This window comes from Lampetra fluviatilis, chromosome 18 (assembly GCF_964198595.1).
Source record: "Lampetra fluviatilis chromosome 18, kcLamFluv1.1, whole genome shotgun sequence".
In the NCBI taxonomy this organism is placed as follows: Eukaryota; Metazoa; Chordata; class Hyperoartia; order Petromyzontiformes; family Petromyzontidae; genus Lampetra; species Lampetra fluviatilis.
This window is the reverse complement of record NC_136292.1, coordinates 6,761,431-6,779,941: the sequence shown is the minus strand read 5'-3', so window position 1 is coordinate 6,779,941 and position 18,511 is coordinate 6,761,431. Positions and strand designations below refer to the sequence as shown.

Here is an 18,511-nt window from a genome sequence, read left to right as displayed (position 1 = left end):
CGGGGGACGTGGGGACACGGGGGGCGTGGGGGACACGGGGGACGTGGGGACACGGGACACGGGGGACGTGGGGACACGGGACACGGGACACGGGGGACGTGGGGGACACGGGGGACGTGGGGACACGGGGGACGTGGGGGACACGGGGGACGTGGGGACACGGGACACGGGACACGGGGGACACGGGGGACACGGGGGACGTGGGGACACGGGACACGGGGGACGTGGGGGACACGGGGGACGTGGGGACACGGGGGACGTGGGGGACACGGGGGACGTGGGGGACACGGGGGACGTGAGGACACGGGGGACACGGGGGACGTGGGGACACGGGGGACACGGGGGACGTGGGGACACGGGGGACGTGGGGACACGGGACACGGGGGACGTGGGGGACACGGGGGACGTGGGGGACACGGGGGACGTGGGGACACGGGACACGGGACACGGGGGACGTGGGGACACGGGACACGGGACACGGGGGACGTGGGGGACACGGGGGACGTGGGGACACGGGGGACGTGGGGGACACGGGGGACGTGGGGACACGGGACACGGGACACGGGGGACACGGGGGACGTGGGGACACGGGACACGGGGGACGTGGGGGACACGGGGGACGTGGGGACACGGGGGACGTGGGGGACACGGGGGACGTGAGGACACGGGGGACACGGGGGACGTGGGGACACGGGGGACACGGGGGACGTGGGGACACGGGGGACGTGGGGGACACGGGGGACGTGGGGGACGTGGGGACACGGGGGACGTGGGGACACGGGGGACACGGGGGACGTGGGGGACACGGGGGACGTGGGGGGACGTGGGGAGACGGGGGAGACGGGGACACGGGGGACGTGGGGAGACGGGGGAGACGGGGACACGGGGGACGTGGGGACACGAGGTTCACTGAGACTGATGGAAATGAGGACTTGGGGACACGGGGGACGTGGGGACACGAGGTTCACTGAGACTGATGGAAATGAGGACTTGGGGACACGGGGACACTGGGATAGCGGGGAACGGGAATTTAGGATCACTGGGACACGGAGACACTCTGGGGTAGCGGGAACTTAGGATCACGGTACCTCTGAGAGTGAGGGAAATGAGGACTTGGGGACACGGAAAGACGGGACATGGGGATAGTGGGAAACGGGGACGCGAACTTCGGATCACGGGGACACGGGGATCACTAAGACTGAGGGAAATGAGAACTTGGGGACACGGAGACACTCTGGGAACATGGGGCAACGTAGACACCGATATATGGGGAATACGGGAAACGAGGGTTGAGGGAAGTGATGCCTTTGGGACAGGGGGACACCAAGTACCTGAGTTCCGAGCTGAAGCTAAGTCCCGCAGCCAGGAGACTCATCCTGCAGCTCCCCCGGCTCCTCCATCAGATGCGAGGGGTAGCGGCAACCGCGGGGTCCCCCGGGCCCCCCTCGCCACCCCGGGGCCCCAGCGCGGCCTCCAATCGCGAACCCCGGAATCAGCGGGGGGGGGGCAGAGGGAGGGAGGGAGCAGAGAGAGGGGGGAGCTTGAAGGAGGGAGGAGATGGAGGGAGAGAGCAGAGGGAGGGAGCAGAGAGAGGGAGGGAGCAGAGAGAGGGAGCAGAGAGAGGGAGCAGATGGAGGGAGCAGAGGGAGGGGGGCAGATAGAGAGAGAGGGAGCCAGAGGGAGGGAGCAGATGGAGGGAGCAGAGGAAGGGGGGGCAGAGAGAGAGAGAGGGAGCAGAGGGAGGGAGCAGAGAGAGAGAGGGAGCAGAGGGAGGGAGCAGAGAGAGGGAGCAGAGGGAGGGAGCAGAGGGAGGGAGCAGAGAGAGAGAGAGGGAGCAGAGGAAGGGGGGGCAGAGAGAGAGAGAGAGGGAGCAGAGGGAGGGAGCAGAGAGCGGTTGGGGAGTGGCAAGAGTAATGTGAGAGGGGAGCGATTGAGAGGAGAGGTGAGAGAGGAGAGGAGACAGAGCAGAGGTGAGGAGAGGAAGCAGTGAGGAGAGGCGACAGGGGAGAGAGGTGAGATGAGAGGCGGTGACGAGACAGAGGAGAGGGGGGGGGAGAGGTGACGAGGGTGGGTGGAGGTGAAAACGGGTCGAAGGGATGAAGGGGGCGAGAGCGGGGAGGAGGCAGGAGGGAGAAGGGGAGAGAGAGCGGAGAAGGAAGGAGGCGGTAGTGAGGAGGAGCTGAGTGGAGCTCCTGCAGGTGGTAGCAAGCTTGGGCAGCAGGCGGTGGGGATGCGGCAGAACAGCAATGGATTATATTAGTGAATCACTGTTTGTGTGTGTGAAGCTTTCGGGTCTTAATTATTCCCGAGTCAGCGTGGGTTCTCACTGGGTAGCCTCCCGGTTTCCCTCGCAGGGCGGGAGACTCGGGGAGGCTGTCATGGGTTCATACATCCATTGACGTCTTACATCACCACCATCACTACCATCACTACCAACACCATCACAACCATCACTATCAACATCGCCAACAAGACCACCATCACCATAATCATCTTCACTAATACCAACATCAACCACCACTGCCATCACCAGGTGCACCACCTACCAACGATATCACCACCATCACCACCATCACCACCATCACCACGATTCGTAACCACAACTAGTGACTACCACTTATCGGTAATAATATTATCCCACCTATCCCAGGCACGTCCGCACTTGGGTTGCTAAAACCGGTAACCGTTTTCCAGTTCCCCAATTCAGGAACCGGTAACCGTTTCCAGCGGAATTGTTGCAATGAACGCGCCAGCCAGCACGGCGGTCTAAGTGACCGCGTGGTTCATCTGTACAGTTAAGAGGTTAAGGCGCAGCCCTGAAATTTCTCGCTCACGCCACTGCTGGGGGGGGGGGGTAGGGGAAGGGGCCTCCACTAATTTAGCGCTCTCGAGAGTACTTGGTCTACTCTTCCACGCTGGCCAGTACAGCAACGTCTTGGAAGAGGCCAGCCCACACTTTTACCCCAACACACGCGACCTGCCGTCAGTGGCGGCTGTGGTTGATGAAGGCATTGCCACTGCCCCGTGGCGGGGGTGGGGGTGGCTCTCACTCGCACGGTCGTTTCAAATGCCGCGCCGGGAGATAGAATCCAACCGGCGTCATCTGTTTTGTAAGTCTCCGGTGCGCGAACCATCACACCCCTGTGGCAACTGCCTTCGTTTCACGGTTAAAAATTAAAACCAGATCCGTTCATCGCCAGACATTTCTGTCCGTGCGGCAATGCGGTAACCGGTTTTTTTTTCAATGCGGTTACCCTCCCCGCGTACCCCCCACGTGGCGCTCGGGGAGACAACGCCGCCTCGTGGCAATCCGAGGGAGTGGTCCACTCACCAATTCTTCCAACTCAACCACTTCATCCACCCATTCATCTAGCCCCCCAAATCAACCACTCACCCACCTAATCAACCACTCACCCACCTATTCATCCAGCCCCCCAAATCAACCACTCACCCACCAATTCATCCAGCCCCCCAAATCAACCACTCACCCACCAATTCATCTAGCCCCCCAAATCAACCACTCACCCACCAATTCATCTAGCCCCCCAAATCAACCACTCACCCACCTAATCAACCACTCACCCACCCATTCATCCAGCCCCCCAAATCAACCACCTAATCAACCATTCACCTACCCACTCACCTAACCAACCACGCATCCATCCAACCACACACTACTCAACCGCATCCAAACAACTCAACCTCCGAAGAAACCACTCAACCATAAATCCACGCATACCTCAACTACACAACCATCCAACCAACCAACCAGCCACCGATTCACGGACTAACTTTGCAGGGGCGGCGGGGGCTTTATAAATAACAATGACGCGTGTGGTGCCTGCGAGTGTCCAACGATCGCCCCCCACATGTCCACCTCTCGACGAACAAGGGTACAACCACGGTGAGCCCGTCGGCCAATCACGTGCAACCGCAAAGTGTGGGTCCTCCAATCTCTTTCTCCAGAGCCTCTCTCGAATGGAGGCCTTTCGACCAGCAGTGATGTGAGCGAGAAATTGCAGGGCTGCCCCTTTACTTTCTGCGATCCAGTTTTCGGAAAACATCTCCGATGCGATAATTGTTTTTTTACCCTTCCATCTGGCAACAAAACTGACACCTTTTTTACAAGGAGTCATGTTTGCATAGACCACAATACCTGCAGTCATAATGCAAACAAAAAACATAACTCTAATAATGTGCACTGTCCTTGAAGTTGATTGGTCCACACCCGAGACAGCTTTCCTTAGAGCCTAGTCTCACATGGTGTTGGACCAGATGACTCCGATGCGCTTTGGTATTTTCACGTCAAACACGTCATCGCGTCATCACGTGGACGTACACGACGACTGAGGTTGGTACACAGCAAGCGATGGGAGCAGGAACGCAGCAACAAAGGTCGATGATCGTAAATTCGATTCGCAAATGGTCTGGGGGGGGGGGGAGATATTCCACACAATGAGTAATTGTATACTAATCTCTAGCGCAAACAATAATCCCAAGAATCGGACCGTCTCTCAGATGACGATGTGGAAGCTCCTGATGTCACCCTTGTGGAGGTCAACTGTGCCCTTCGCAGTGTGAGTGAGGACATCTCACCTGGATCAGATGGTATAACCGTGGACATCATTAAATTACTCATGGAATCACACAGAGCAGCAATCACCGTCCCCCTACCGGAAGACTAACATCTGTTTGCAGGCCAGGTGCCGAGCCACCTTGTACCCACATCGACAGTTGCTACTGGGGGTGCCCTTTTAAATGCGTCGAGGTGAGATTCGTTATAAAGCGCTCTTCATGCGCCCGCGAAGGGCGCAATATCACGCACAAATAGCTACATAAGTGGCACCAACCGTCGTTATAAAATTAGTTGGGCCTGTTCACAAAATGTGAACAAAGATGTCAAATAACTAGGCCGTGGAATGGTGCCTCTAGCTTTCTTCTACTCTAACGCGGCGACGAAACGGACCTGAAGAGCGACGGACTCATTCGCTGTTCCTCTTTGATGGAGGAATGACGGAGGCCGTAGGTCGCCAACAGACCAACGGGGTTGGAAGCAAAGGCTGAGACGAGGTTTTCCTACCATCCACGGAACGACCCACGACCAATGGTGACTTGTTGGCAAAGACCCATGAACGTCGATGACCGATGTGCCGAGCCCTTGTCGACTGCGAAGAGGCATTTCACTCAAACGAGCTCTCACAAACTGACGGCTAAATAAACTACGCAGAAAAATTTTATATATATTTTTTTAAACCCGCTCACAAACATGCAGCAGCCACGCTCGGACAACAAAGCAAGCGGTCAGTCAGTCAAACTAAATAAACCACTTACCGAACCACAACTGCTCACTCGGCCAACCAACTCGCCTAACCACTCCACATGCATCGGAGACTATCTAGAACTTGATGCGAATGCCAGCAAAACGAAAATGATGCCCTCTGGAAAGCGGTTAATTGACTCCCGCCACCCACCCCACTTCCAAAATGATGGCATTCGACTGTCAACAAGTTGAACTCGACGTGGACAGGTTTAAACAACACCAAGATGTCATCCTCGACCAACAAGCCATCGTTTGCTGCACATACCCATCACAATAAAGGTTTTAAAAAAAATGGCTTCCTGTACAAACTTTGCATTTCACCCCGACTACGATTTGATATTATAGGCACTAAACTCCCCGTCACACGACTACTGCATCGTAATGCTATGTACAGACCTGGTGTTGCTAAGCGGTAAAACTGGTTCAATTGCACCACTCCGCTTTGACATTGATGTCCACCCACAGCACCCGAAACTTTATTTCAACTCGAATCAGCTCCCCAATGATCCGCGCAGGGAATGGCATTGGGCCATCTTCACCCTCAAAAGCGCTGACAAAATAAGTCTGCCAAGGAGCTTCTGGATCATTTAATTTCCCCAGGAAATGGCGCAACGGTTGCTAGAATATGTTAACTACCTCGCGCTGGTATACAGGAGGTCGTGGGTGAGACCTGACCCAGACGCCTGCTGCTGTATATTTGGAGTTTGCGTGTCTCTTTCCTCGTGGTCGCGTGGATTTTTCTCCGTCTTTGCCCTCCACATTTAAAAACACGCGTTTAGAGTATTACGCTGCTATAAATATCCACATGATAAGTCACATCGTTGAGCTATCATTTGTGCGGAGTCAGGTCGCTTCTACAAACAAGCTGTATAGCTCAGTGCGCATTACTTGCTAAAATAAAAAAAAACGTAGTTCCTGAATCCTTATAAGTCCCCCTCCCAAACTCGGTTTAAAGGCCTTCCGTGTAGCGGAAGGGATTTAAATCGTAATCTCTGGAATAACCGAGGGAAAATCTCTGGGATAAAATCCTTAACTATCCTCGTCCCACATCAATTCACTTTAGGCCCTCAAGATTTCCTTTCACGTGCAATTGGCTGCTCTGCAGATGTTAAGTTCCATGTTGTTTGTGACAATTTAACCTCGGTGCCGTTTGGCACCCAAATACTTTGTCTGTACTGCGTTCTACCAGCCTTGGTGTGTTCTCTATGCTTACATTTTGACTGAAAACTTTCGTGACTGCATGAAATCATATTCTTTGGTTATTTCGGTAAAGTCACGTAGATAGAAAATAACATGAAAATAATAAAGAATAAAAATGAAATAAAAACCAAAAAACTCACGCTTTGAGTTTTTGGTTTTTTATTTATATACATATTTTTTATCTACACTTGTTGCACCGTGATGTCGATTCACGACCTTGCCGTTCGGCACCTGACATGGACTGCAACGCTTTTGGATCGTTGTGTTCATGTTATTTTGCTCTAACCACGTTTCTATCGAGGAACCAGTTACCTTCCCATCGAAAAATATAAATATATTGCCCAATAGGTTTTACCCACGTCAAAATAAACCAAACCACTCAATAAAGTTACCTAGCACCAACTTCCCAACCCACTCGGCAATAACTCGATATATCAACCGATTAACCACAAACCACTCGGGCAGCATCCACAACATCCACTCGGATGAAGCTTCCTTCATTGAGAGCACAGTGGGATCCCCCACCCCTCACTGAGACATCACCGCACCATCATGTTGGCTGGTGCCGCAACCTCCCCACTTCTCTCCCGCGCAAGCCACAACCACCGTCCTGACACCGGCCACATCGATAGCTCCATCAAAGGACTCCAAGCACGCGTCTGTGCCACGCTGCGGAGACGGGAGCTCTCAGGGAGGGGGCGACCGTTGCTCAGGAGCGCCCCGTGTGGGGCTCCACGACTCCGACTGATACACCAGAAGACGAGCGGAGTGGTCGACCTGGTGAGAGGGCGGGCGAGTTGCAGGCATCGTCCGAGAAGGAGCAAGGGCCCGTGCTGACGCCGAGTACAAAGTTTTATTTTGCAGAAACTGAGCGCGCAGCAGGGAAGTGGGTGGGTGGTTGGATGAGTGGGTGGGGGCACTCGGTGGCCCAGGGTTCAGTGCTGGGAAGGGGAAGGGTTGGGGGGAGTGAGGCAATGTGTGTGTGTGAGGCCCATGTTGGGAGGGTGGGGTCGGATTTTTCCCCGGCACCTCCCGCCGCGATTCGCCGCGGCGCGAGCGCATTGTGCGGGGTGTGTGCAACATCGGGGGCCGAGCGCCACCAACCCCGGGCGCCGCCCGCGCGAAAACACGATCGGCACCGGGGCAGCAGCAGTTTGTGCAAATCAAGTCCCTCCCCCCCCCCCCCTCCGGCGAGGCCGTGCGCCACGTGTCGGCGATCCCGCGACTCCGCCGATCGTCGCCGGAACGAGGATCCACGGTGAAAAGTCCCCTTTTTCGCGGTAGTGGCCACCGCTCGCGCTCGCCGCTTGCCCACCGCTGTCGCGCTCGTGCTCGCTCTAGCGCGCGCGAGAGAGAGAGATCGCTACGAACGTGACCTCCAGGCCCAAACGCATTCTCGTCGTCGAAACAAGAGCCTCGACGCGTGTGCGAGCGCGCGCACGGAACAAAATACATAAAAATATATATATTATATACCTTCTTCCCACCTCGCAAAACAAAAGAACAAACTCTCTCCTCTCGCTCGTCCGGTCGAGCTGGCGCGTGGAGGCCGCCCCCCGTGATATGTGTGCCGTCGGCGCGGGGCAGAGGGACCAGGCCAAAAAATAACAACACTACACATGTACAGTATGGTACAGGGTACAGTATGGTACAGGTACAGTATGGTACAGTGTACAGTATGGTACAGGTTCTTGTGGAGCGGCGGTGGAGACGCCGGCAGTGGCGTGCTGAGCGTGCAGTCACGAAGATCAGCGACTGCTGCACAGGGGCCGTGCTGCCCTCGCCGCCAGGGCCGACTCCAGCAGCCGCCAGCAGCGTCCCCGCGCAGTTCAAGGGGATCGAGGATTTAAACGTCGCTCAAGGGGTGACGGGGGGGGTTAAGGTTGAACGCAGGAAAAACGTCTCAGTCGATGGCGGCAGCAGCACCAGCAGCAGCTGGGGACTTCATTTCCTTCACCAGGGGGCCCCCTCCTCCCCAGTACCGCAGCCCCCCACCACCGTGCCGCGGCTCCCCCCCCCTTTGCCACGGCCGCTAACTGGAGCATTCGCGTATGGTGGTGATGGTGGTGGTAGCCGGGCCTGTGCCGGAGCAGGGTGGGGGGGGTGGGGATGGCGACCCGGTGAGAGGGGGGGGGATCCCCTGTGCGGTGGCGATCGATCAGCCAACCGAGCGATTGAGCGAGCGAGCCGCTGTGCTCACGGTGGCTCCACCGAGAAGCCGCGGCGTGCGTCGCCGCTCCGCACGGCTCCAAGCGGCGCTCCACGCGGCTCCGGGGAGCGAGCGAGCGGCGGCGCCGCCGCTATACCACCGTCCCGCTGGGCGAGTTGGCCTGCGTCTGCGCCGCCGCCTGCCCCTGTGAACACGGGCGGCAGCCATCGTCAGCGCTCGTCGTTGGGCGTCAGTTTCCCCAGCAGCTGCTCCGCGCCGCCGCGGTTCTATAACGGAGAGAGTGCACGGGGAGGGAGCGGCCCCACACACACACACTGGCTGAGGCTCCTGCCGCCAGCAGCGGCGTGGTTCACGTAGCTCAGTCAACCCCCCACCGAACCACCCTCGCTCTCCCCACCGCCGTGCCTTGAAGCTACACGGCACGGCAACTTGCCTCCACGTTGCTGCCCTTAGCCAACATCTTGTTGCCCTTTCCTGCACGATGCTGTCCCGTTTCAGATGTCGTGTAGAATCTCACGTTAAACACCATGAATGGGCCACTTCTGATTTGCAACACAGTTGCACATCTACTCAGATTCGCCACCCCTACTGGTGGGAGCGGGAAGCAAATGACTTTCACAGCGGACCGAGTTTCAAAGCAATAATTGAGTCAACATTTATGTTGTCCAAAATCTTTATTAAAATGTTACTCTACTCCCAGCAACACACTGTCCTACATCGACCCTCTAAACTCACTCTACTCCCCTCCATGGACTCTCCTTCCTCTCCCCTCTCATCTCACTCTACTCTCCATGCATTCTCCTGGCTCTCCGCTCTCATAGCAATTTACTCTCATCCATGCACACTCCCTACGTCTCCCCTCTCATCTCACTCTACTCCTCTCCATCCAGTCTCAGATCCAGCAGCCAAGGTCTCCTGTCAAATCCTTGAGCCAACCTCTGTTCGGTTGTAAGTCATCACATCTCATGAACATTAAGTAATCTCATCCACAAATTCTTCTCGCCGTATTCTGGAACTCCCTTCCCCAAACCATCCATGCTGTCTGCTCCCTGCCCCCCGTTCAACTGAGCCCACGGTCAGGACCTGCCCCCCAAACCTGCTCTGCCTGCGACTAAACAATCCTCCTCTAGAATCATACACGTAATGTACAAATCGCCGATAACACGTCACGCGTCGTTTGTGCGCAGGGTCTCGGGGGACGGGGCGGTCGCGTTTAGACACCGTACAAGGCCACGTTGTACTGTATCGTGAAGGGGCCGGCGCCAGCGCCGCGTGCGATCCCCGGCAAGAGCCGTACCGTCTTTCCGGGGCGCGCCCACGTGCAGATGAACCCCTCCTGGCAGGCGCTCACCACCGCCTCCTCCAGGAAGACCAGCACGGTGAGCCTCTCGTGCGCCACCTTCTTGCACACCAGCGGCTCCAGCAGCGGCACCTGCTCGCCCGGCAGCGCACCGCACAAGCCACCGGGGCGTGACATATCAGCCGAGCGGAAGCCAACGGAGTCCGTCGTGTAGCCGGCCGCAGCCTGGCAGAGGCCAGGCAAATGTTGCGTGGCTGCCAGAGCCGGGCGACATTGCCCGTGGTTTCGATTTCAAGCTTTCGTGACTGCAGGGATTCATCTTATTGGTTCTTTCGGTAAAGTCACGTAGAAGCTGCTTGCGTTGTGGCTGAAACGTCGTGAGAATTATTTTATTATGTTTTATTTTTATTATTTTATTACTTCCCTTCTACGTGACTTTACCGAAAGAACCAAGAAGATTGCCCGTGGTTGTTATTTATTGTTGTTGTTTCACTTGTTTACCCAGGAAAGCCTCACCGAGTTTCAAGACTATTTTTGAGGAGGGTGTTGCCAAGTTTTTACTCTAGCGGGCGACATTACTGTTGTGTGTAATCCCAAATAAGAGTAATTTTGCTGGTAATTTTTTTCAGCATTGGGATGTTTTTTGGCCAATACCAGTTACATGTAAACGGGGGGAAATTGGAGAAGCCAGAAGAAACCCATGCAGGACAGGGGGAGAACATACAAAGTCCACACGTGATGGCACACCTAAGTCAGGAATCGAACCCAGACCCGTCTTGCTATGGGGCACAAGTGTTACCACTTTACTGCCATCCTTCCGCTGCACCACCCTTAACTGTGAAAACAACCATGATGTTGTCACGTAAACGAATATAATTTTTGTCTTTGGCCAAGCAATGATTAAAGCAAGTTTGTGTCGTTAGACACCACCACCTGACACAGCCAAACAAATTAAACTGCAACGTGTACAAGCGTTTGACGCGGCAATTATTATTATTTCATCTGAACGGTGAAGAGACGGACGATTCTCACCACCTAATTGAGCAGCAACCAGACACTGCGCCAAGAATTTTATGCCAACTTCTCGGATTCAGGAGGTTGGCATGAAATTCAGCAAGTCGGAACAACCGTGCCACTTTCCCCGGCTTATTTTGGTGCCGTGACCTCACAGGACGCGACGATGACCTCGATGTTCAAATGACCTCGATCGCGCCGCTCAGCTGATGCCGAGATCGCTCTCCGTCACAGAGCGGTTGGCGGTCACCGTCGGTTTGTGGTTGTCGGCGAAGTCATAAATTTAAAATGCCCGAGTGGCTCGACGCTCCGCACACAGGCGCACGCACGCAATATGTACATAATGGGTTTGCTGTGAAAGGTAGAGGTGCAGACTTGCACCTACTCGCTCACACCACTTCTGACGGAAGGGCCTCCGCTTGAGGGAGCCCTAGAGGGACCTTCTAGAGGGTATTTGGGACCACTGGTGGATTCGGGGAACTTAAAAAAAAAACTTTTGGCTCGAGTGTCACACACATCATTACTTGGGCAGTAAGGAAACAAATAAAACCAAGGTGTTCCTAAACAACCAGCAAGGCGGAGCCTGCGCCTCGCCTAGTTTGCCTTTCAGGGTCAACAGATCCCCGCCTCGGCCGAAGCAGCGAGCGGCGGTGCCGAGGGTTGTGTGTGGTTTTACAGTGCGGCACTGCGCGTGCCAGTGCAGCGTCACTCCAATAAATCGATACGGATGCCACGGGACTTTGGCCACAAGCTTGCAAAGGTGGGGAGGGTGGGGAGAGAGGGCGGACTCTTCGATGATAAAGGAGATAAGGCCTCGGCAAATGTGGCAAGAGCGGAGTGAACAAACGTTGGGTTTGTTCACTCTCACGCCACACACCCTGTGTACTATTGCGGTGGCCTGATGTGCTATGAAGGAGGGTCATTGCCCGAAACGTTGCCTGTTGTTGTTTTTTACTTTAAGGTAGTCTGGGTTCGCTTCCTGACTTGAGTGGCTTTCAGTGTCGAGTTTACATGTTCTCTCCCGCGTGCGTGATGAGGTACGGTTAAATAATCTCTGTGGATTGGCACGACATGAGGCCTCAATCCAACAGTTGCATGACAAAAAGCTGCTGATTATTATGATGACACGATGCGTAATACACTGCACCATGTTGGACTGTGTGTGCTGTACCGTGATACAATGCATGACACCTGGCGCTACACCGCTAAGTACTGTGTCTACTATAACAAGTGTTTGACCATTTAATGTAGCCGTGTGTAGCACTGGGGTTGTCTTTTTTCCCAAAATATCATCCAATTTTTTCCATCCCCCCAATTTTGCAGAACCAAATGTAACGTGATAGGTTTGTTGTGCAGTCATTGGTGACCGGGATGAGACCATCAACTCACTACACCTCACACCTAACGACCCGGTTTCATCACGGGCGGCCGAAACCCAGACTCCGAACCCAGGATTCTTAGCGGATGCCGGCTCAGCGTCTCCGAGCTCCGAGCCGACCACACCGTGCACCCTGCCGCCAGTGGGAGGCCCTCACCTCGTCCATGCGTGGGCAGGGCGGGGTGCCGAGGAGGCGCGACGAGTCCGGGCGCTGGCTCTTGGAGAGCACGTGCAGGCGCTCGGCGCTCTTGCTTGAGATGTGCCCCATGCTGTGGTTGCGCTTGTGCTCCTTGTCCAGGCTGCGCTTGTCATTGCCGCTGCGGTCGTGCAGCGTTAGTGTCGCAAACTTGCTGATCCCGGCCGCGATGGCGCCGTCCACCAACCCCCCGGCGCCCCCTCCTCCCCCTCCCCCACCGCCGCCACCACCGCCACCGCCGCCGCCGCCGCCCTTGCTGTTGGCGTTGGCCACGGCCGAGTGCGGGAGGGAGTTTGATCGCGGCAGGGGGCACGAGCCGCCGCCGCCGACCACGGTGGCACCGGCGGCGGAGGGCGACGTGGCGCCCGAGTTGGCCGCCGTCACGATGTTGGTCTGCGTGCGCGCACGCGACAGCGGTTGGTGCGGGAAGAGGACGTCCTCCGTGAGGTCCCACAGGCACAGCTGCGTGTCCTGCCCCACCGAGCCGAAGCGGTACGTCACCGACACGGGCCGCCCGTCCGCCCTCTGGGACAGCCGCGATAGCGTGCTGTTGGCGCGGTCCCGCCCGGCGGCGCACGAGCGGCCCTGCGACGCGGCGAAGGGCGGCGTCTGCTCGGGGAACTCCTCGTCGCTGCCGCTGAGCTCCGTGGGGTCGGCGCCGTCCTCCAGGCTCGTCGTGTAGGGGTCGAAGGCCACGACGCTAACCCACGACTTGTGGCCGTGGCCGCGCGCGATCACGCGGCCGTCCAGGAAGGACCACACGCTCACCAGGTCGTCCTCGCCGCCCGTCACCAGGTACTTGCCGTCGGGGCTCCAGCAGACACACAGCAACCCGCCGAAGTAGGAGCGCATGGCGCCCTGCAGCTCCATGGCCTCGAAGGAGAAGACGCGCAGGAAGCCGTCCTGCCCCACGCACGCCAGGTGCTTGCCGTCGGGCGAGAAGGCGAACTCGTTGAGGGCACCATCGCCGACGGCCCAGCGGTGCAGCGGGTTGCGGCTCGACTTGCTCTTGCAGGCGTAGACGCAGTACCCGTCGCCCTGCTTGATGGCGGAGTAGGAGGGCGCGCTCGTGCCGCAGCCCAGTTCCTCGTTGTACAGGTAGAGGCTGCCGCTCGCGTGCGACACCACGAACAGGTTCTCGCTGCCGGGCACCCACTTGAGGCACGTCACGCGCGTCTTGTCGATCAGCCTCTGTGGGACAGAGCGGAGAGAGGGCAAGGCGGACGACATTCGCCGCTCGCATAGGCGCAGCTCTTGCATGGCCGTGTTGTCAGGGTGGAATTGAATCGTGCTCGATGCTCAAGACCGCTGGCATCGCGAAACCGGGGAGATGGCGTTACTGTATGTAAGTACATCTATGTAACACCTGTGGGCTCCGGTTTGTTTGTGTGAATGTGTGTTTATACATGCACATGCGTGTCCAATTGATAATGCATGTTACTCTGAGTATTCTGTGCAAGTACCTTCGTGTGTTGCTGTACGCTTTCACTTACTGGTGACCTGCATTTGTCCCTGGGTGTTCGTGTGTGTCCCTTCGGGTGACCCTGTGTATTTGTGTTCATTTGTGTGTGGTCCTATCTGGGCGTGCGATTTTCGTGATCGAATTTATTTACGTGTGCCTGTGTGTGAACGTTTTGTACGTGTTCTTGTCGAATCTGTCGCGTAGTCCTATATGCTGCTGTGTGTGTGTATTTATGCATTCCATTGTGTGTTCCTGCATTCCATTGTGCGTTCCTGTGTGTAAGCGTGCTTGCTCGATAAATAAAAATTCTGATTTCTGTTCGTGTATTCCTGTACTTTGAATGTTTTTAAAAAATCAATTGTTGAAATCAACTTTTGTCACCGGAAATGTATTTCATTGAATACTGATTGTTTGCACACGGTTTTCAAATTCTTCTAAAACTCGTCTGTTTTTGCTCCGATTTATATTGCCATCATTGTAATTGTTTTTCCACGACCACCTTCATAATTTTGGTAACCCAAAATGAGACCATTCTGGTCTCTGGGGTTCTCACCGTGTTCTAAACAAAACAACACTCGAAACTTGACTTGGCATTTCCTGTGTAGGTGCGCACGCGCACGCGTACTGCTGCACATGTTCCTGTGCCCCCGCGTGCACACACCTCCTCGTTGAACAGCTTGCTCGTCTCCTTCTTGACGGGGTCGATGAGCTGCACCTGCCCGGCAGAGAAGCCCACGAGCAGCGCCACGCTCTCGGGCCGCGCGGTCAGCGTGTTCACGTCGTGGCACGTGGGCTGGGTGCCCTTGTAGATCCGCTTGTCGATCGGCTTGTTCAGGTCCACGGCCTGCAGCAGTCGCAGCGATAGCGGGAGACACAGGCGGGGCGGTCAAGCGAGTGCGGCGACGTGCGTGTGGGCGCGCACAGCCTTGCACGAGCGCCGTGCTGACGTCGCCGTCACTTCGTGGCGAATGTTGGGCTGCTGTTTTGTACCCGAGAGGTGAATATCTTAAGAGTGCTGGGCTTCGCTTATGTCGACTCGGCCTTAAGCGAGTACCAGGAGTGGTGTGTAAATATGAGAACTGCCGAGACCAAGGTAGCTAAGAGTGGTCCTGGCCACACCACCCCCTAGTTCGACTTGTTGGCCCGAATAGGTCACAACAGCATTTTCTCCAACAGAGCAAGTGCTGGAAAAAAGGTAAAACGTCTATACGGAGGATCTTTGTGTGTGCACGTTTTTTCTGAATGTTGCTCCTTATGATTGTGTTTTTCAGGTGGCCTCAAAGTACACCTAGTCTGGCACACGCCCTATGGTGATGTCACCGTTACTTAGTTTTGAATGACTGCTGTTGCTATTGTTTGCTTTTCCTACGTGCTCTTTGGTAGTTAAATTTACAATGGAGGAGGGATACTAGTCCATTGCACCTGTCCCGTGCCCGTCATTTTGCCACTGTGGTACATGTCCGTGCGCCATGAGGGTACTCAGCCGATAAACATCAGCCTTTCCCCCATTAGGCATACATACAATACACACTACAAGGAGATCGGGATTGTTGCTGCCAGTCAATTCACCTATAGCACCGAGGTGTGTCCCATGTACTCCTGCCAGAGAGCCTTCAACACTTCACGCGGCCTCAAAGTGTTGTGTGATAGTGTACGAATTTGAAAGCGAGAGTGTATGTTTGTGACTGTGTTGGTGGGTGCCAGTTTAATTGTATGTGTGTGTGTTAGTAGTATAGCGTGCTGCGATACGCACACGGTGACCCAAGTTTGGTTCCTGCCCACGGCCAACACCAGTGACAATTATATGAACCAGTGTGGGGCCTCACATAGGCCGACACAGGCTCAAATTAGTACCCTGTGTAAACATCGCCACTAGCAAGACAAAGGCGGCTGGCCAAGGTACTGGCCACCCACCCCCTCGTATGCTGTGCTGGCCTTCATAGGCGATCGCTAACAGCACTTGCCCCAACAGTCTGATAATGCTATACAGGGGATCTTTGTATTTTGTGAGTGCGTGTGTGCCTGTGACAGCGTAAATGTGCATGTGATTGTGAGTAGGAAAGTTCGTGCATGAGTGCACGTTTGAGTGCAAGTGGATGATAGTGCGTGCCAGTGGGTATTTGCATGTCAGTGTACATGTAGCATGTATCCGAGCGTTAATGCGCTTGTGTCAGTGAATGCGAGTGCATGAGCATGCGAGTGAGTCTGCAGGCTTGAGTAGGCATGTACTTATGGCGGTACCACGAACTATACAATTACCCAAGGAAGTCTCACCAAGTCTCAAGACTCTTTGACGACAATGTTTGCATTCAGATGTTTGATCTAAGAATGTTTGATTTGTGGTAGGAAACCAGAGTGTTCAGAAAAACAACTCGCACATATCGCAGAATAATGAAAAGGTAACACAAAGGGACTTACTTCCTGTACATGGTTTGGTTTCGCCATTTCACCATTATGCCCGATTCATTAACCCTTGTCGGAAAAGCGCTGGACCGCAAGAATGTGACAACTGTGCCCGCCAACTCAACCACACACAGATAACTATATTCCTCACCCTAACAAGAAAAACCTAACCCTAGCACGAACTCTCGCAAACTCGAGATTTCAAAGAACGAGCCCCTACTCGCAGAAACCAAGCCCCTCCACTCAGTACCTATCCCTGACCGTAACTTTGCCAAACGTCTCCTCCACATTTCCCCCAGAACTCCCTTTAGAATGTTTCAATTGATCATGCGACGCCACTGCTGGGTCCGAGGAAGCACCCGAGGCTCAGCCAATGTCAGCAAGGAATGGGGGCAGCAAAGCAGAGCATCGTGGACCTCACTGCGCAGGCCAAGGTCAGGGTTTACAGGTCGGCACCGCACGCCAATCCGTTTCACACCGGCGAATGGGAAAGGAGGCAAATTACAAAAGGGTGCAAATTAACGCGCACGAGCCGATCGGAGGCAGAACCTGGACATAAGCGAGACGCGATGCCACCTTGGCAGACCTGTAACATCAACGGATGAGCTTCACAAGGTATTTTTGCTACTTTGCCCATGGGGAAATTTAACGCCAGCTACCACGTGATATTCACATGCCAGCTGTCACGTGATTTTGCCAGATGATTTCCCCCCCCCACCACCACCACCCCTGCCGTCCACGTGACCCTGCTTGGGGAAGCGTGGGAATTCACTCCGGGTTACGCCACGCGATGAAATGCAGCATCTTTTACAAGTTTCACGTAGCAGGGGGCTTCCCCACCGTCCGGCGGTAATGTAATCGCCCGTGTAAATTAGTGAAAGGCCCTCGATACGGCACTCCTAGCGAAGCCTTTGCCAGGAGAGGTAGGGCAAGGGTCTTGTCACTGGAGGCACGGCCCTCGTAAATTGGGTCACGCTCCAGGCAATTAGGGTACGGCGCTTGTATAATTGTGGCATGGCCCTGGTAATGAAGAGACAATCCAGTGAACGGGGCTCTGAGGGCACTGCCCCTGTACCCGGGGGGGGGGCACGGCCCGACTCCCACGAGGGCGGCCCCACCCCGTCCGCTGCCCCTGCCGGGTTCTCACGGAACAGCAGCAGCAGCACGCGCCGGGAAGCAGGGCACGGTGGGTGGGGGGGGGGGCAAGGCGAAGCAGAGGGCAGAGCAGGGCTCAGGAGGGCAAGGCTGAGGGGCAAGGGCATGGCTGACGAAGACATAAGAGCACATGACGGGAGCGAGATGGATGTGTGTGTGGGGGGGGTGCATAGCTGACAGGGAAGGCCAAACGCCGGAACGGGCAAGGAGGGAGGTGTGTGGTGAAGCGGGCAAGGCCGGCAGTGGTGGCGAGGCGGAGCGGGCGAGGAGGGCACGTCCGCCGCGGGTTGTGGGCGAGCGGGGGGGCAGTGGACGAGGCGGCAGCGAGTCCGCACCTTGCGCACGCCCTTGTAGATGTAGAAGTAGAGCTCGCGGCCCACGTTGAAGCAGATGCGGTCGCCGCTGCCGGACTGGTCGTTCACGTTGACGAACGACACCTTGACGGGGTTGGAGCCCTGCGCGCTGAAGGGCACGCGGTTGGGGCGGCTGTACTCGGAGAGGGAGAGCAGGCGGTAGGTGCCCTCGCGCGTCGAGAACTGAGTCTTTATGTCGCTCATCTCCTTCCCTCCTCCTCCCTCTGTCGCCATGTCGTCCGCGCCGGAAGTTCGTCGCACGCGTCCTTCCGGCGCGGTGACGTCACCGCGAAACGGCCCGGCGCGGTGACGTCGCCGCGTCACGGATCGGCGTGGGGACGTCAGCGCGTTGCTGCTCGGCGCGGTGACGTTGCCGCGTTACGGCTTGGCGCGGTGATGTCACCTCGTTACGGCTTGGCGCGGTGACGTCACCTCGTTACTGCTTGGCGCAGTGACGTCACCTCGTTACGGCTTCACACGGTGACGTCATCTCGTTGCGGCTTGGCGCAGTGACGTCACCCAGGGCCCGGTTAAGATTGTGTAGGCCCCTGGGCTCCAGG

At 56.2% G+C, this 18,511-nt stretch overlaps 2 protein-coding genes across 6 annotated transcripts in view; both read right to left on the bottom strand.

Annotated features, from left to right (window-relative positions):
• Positions 1 to 1,481, bottom strand: part of LOC144937151 (glucagon-like peptide 1 receptor) — a 72,660-nt gene extending 71,179 nt beyond the window's left edge. For all 3 annotated transcript variants that reach the window (XM_078864454.1, XM_078864457.1, XM_078864455.1), the window contains exon 1: positions 1,332 to 1,481. The gene's annotated coding sequence lies outside the window, so the exon portion shown is untranslated. The remainder of the gene's footprint in view (positions 1 to 1,331) is intronic.
• Positions 1,482 to 6,728: 5,247 nt separating this feature from the next.
• Positions 6,729 to 18,228, bottom strand: WDR20 (WD repeat domain 20). 3 transcript variants are annotated; one of them, XM_078864452.1, is made up of 5 exons: positions 17,934 to 18,228; positions 14,702 to 14,884; positions 12,540 to 13,769; positions 9,988 to 10,122; positions 6,729 to 8,956 (listed from the first exon to the last, which is right to left on the bottom strand). In XM_078864452.1, exons 1-5 carry the CDS (start codon positions 18,183 to 18,185, stop codon positions 8,900 to 8,902), a joined length of 1,857 nt encoding a protein of 618 aa, XP_078720578.1. In that variant the 5' UTR covers positions 18,186 to 18,228; the 3' UTR covers positions 6,729 to 8,899. The 3 variants fall into 3 exon arrangements, with proteins under 3 accessions (XP_078720578.1, XP_078720579.1, XP_078720577.1); XM_078864453.1 differs by having other exon boundaries at positions 6,729 to 8,874; XM_078864451.1 differs by lacking the exon at positions 6,729 to 8,956 and having other exon boundaries at positions 8,999 to 10,122.
• Between the last annotated feature and the right edge of the window lie 283 nt (positions 18,229 to 18,511).

Bases quoted from the DNA above. Each gene is read 5' to 3' on its own strand.
- WDR20 (XM_078864451.1), bottom strand. From the start codon at position 18,185: ATGGCGACAGAGGGAGGAGGAGGGAAGGAGATGAGCGACATAAAGACT. The intron at 13,770-14,701 runs GTGTGTGCACGC...TCTGTCCCACAG, and splicing joins GCAAGCTGTTCAACGAGGAG to AGGCTGATCGACAAGACGCG. The intron at 10,123-12,539 runs GTGAGGGCCTCC...CCGGGCGAGCAG, and splicing joins CCTGCCCACGCATGGACGAG to GTGCCGCTGCTGGAGCCGCT.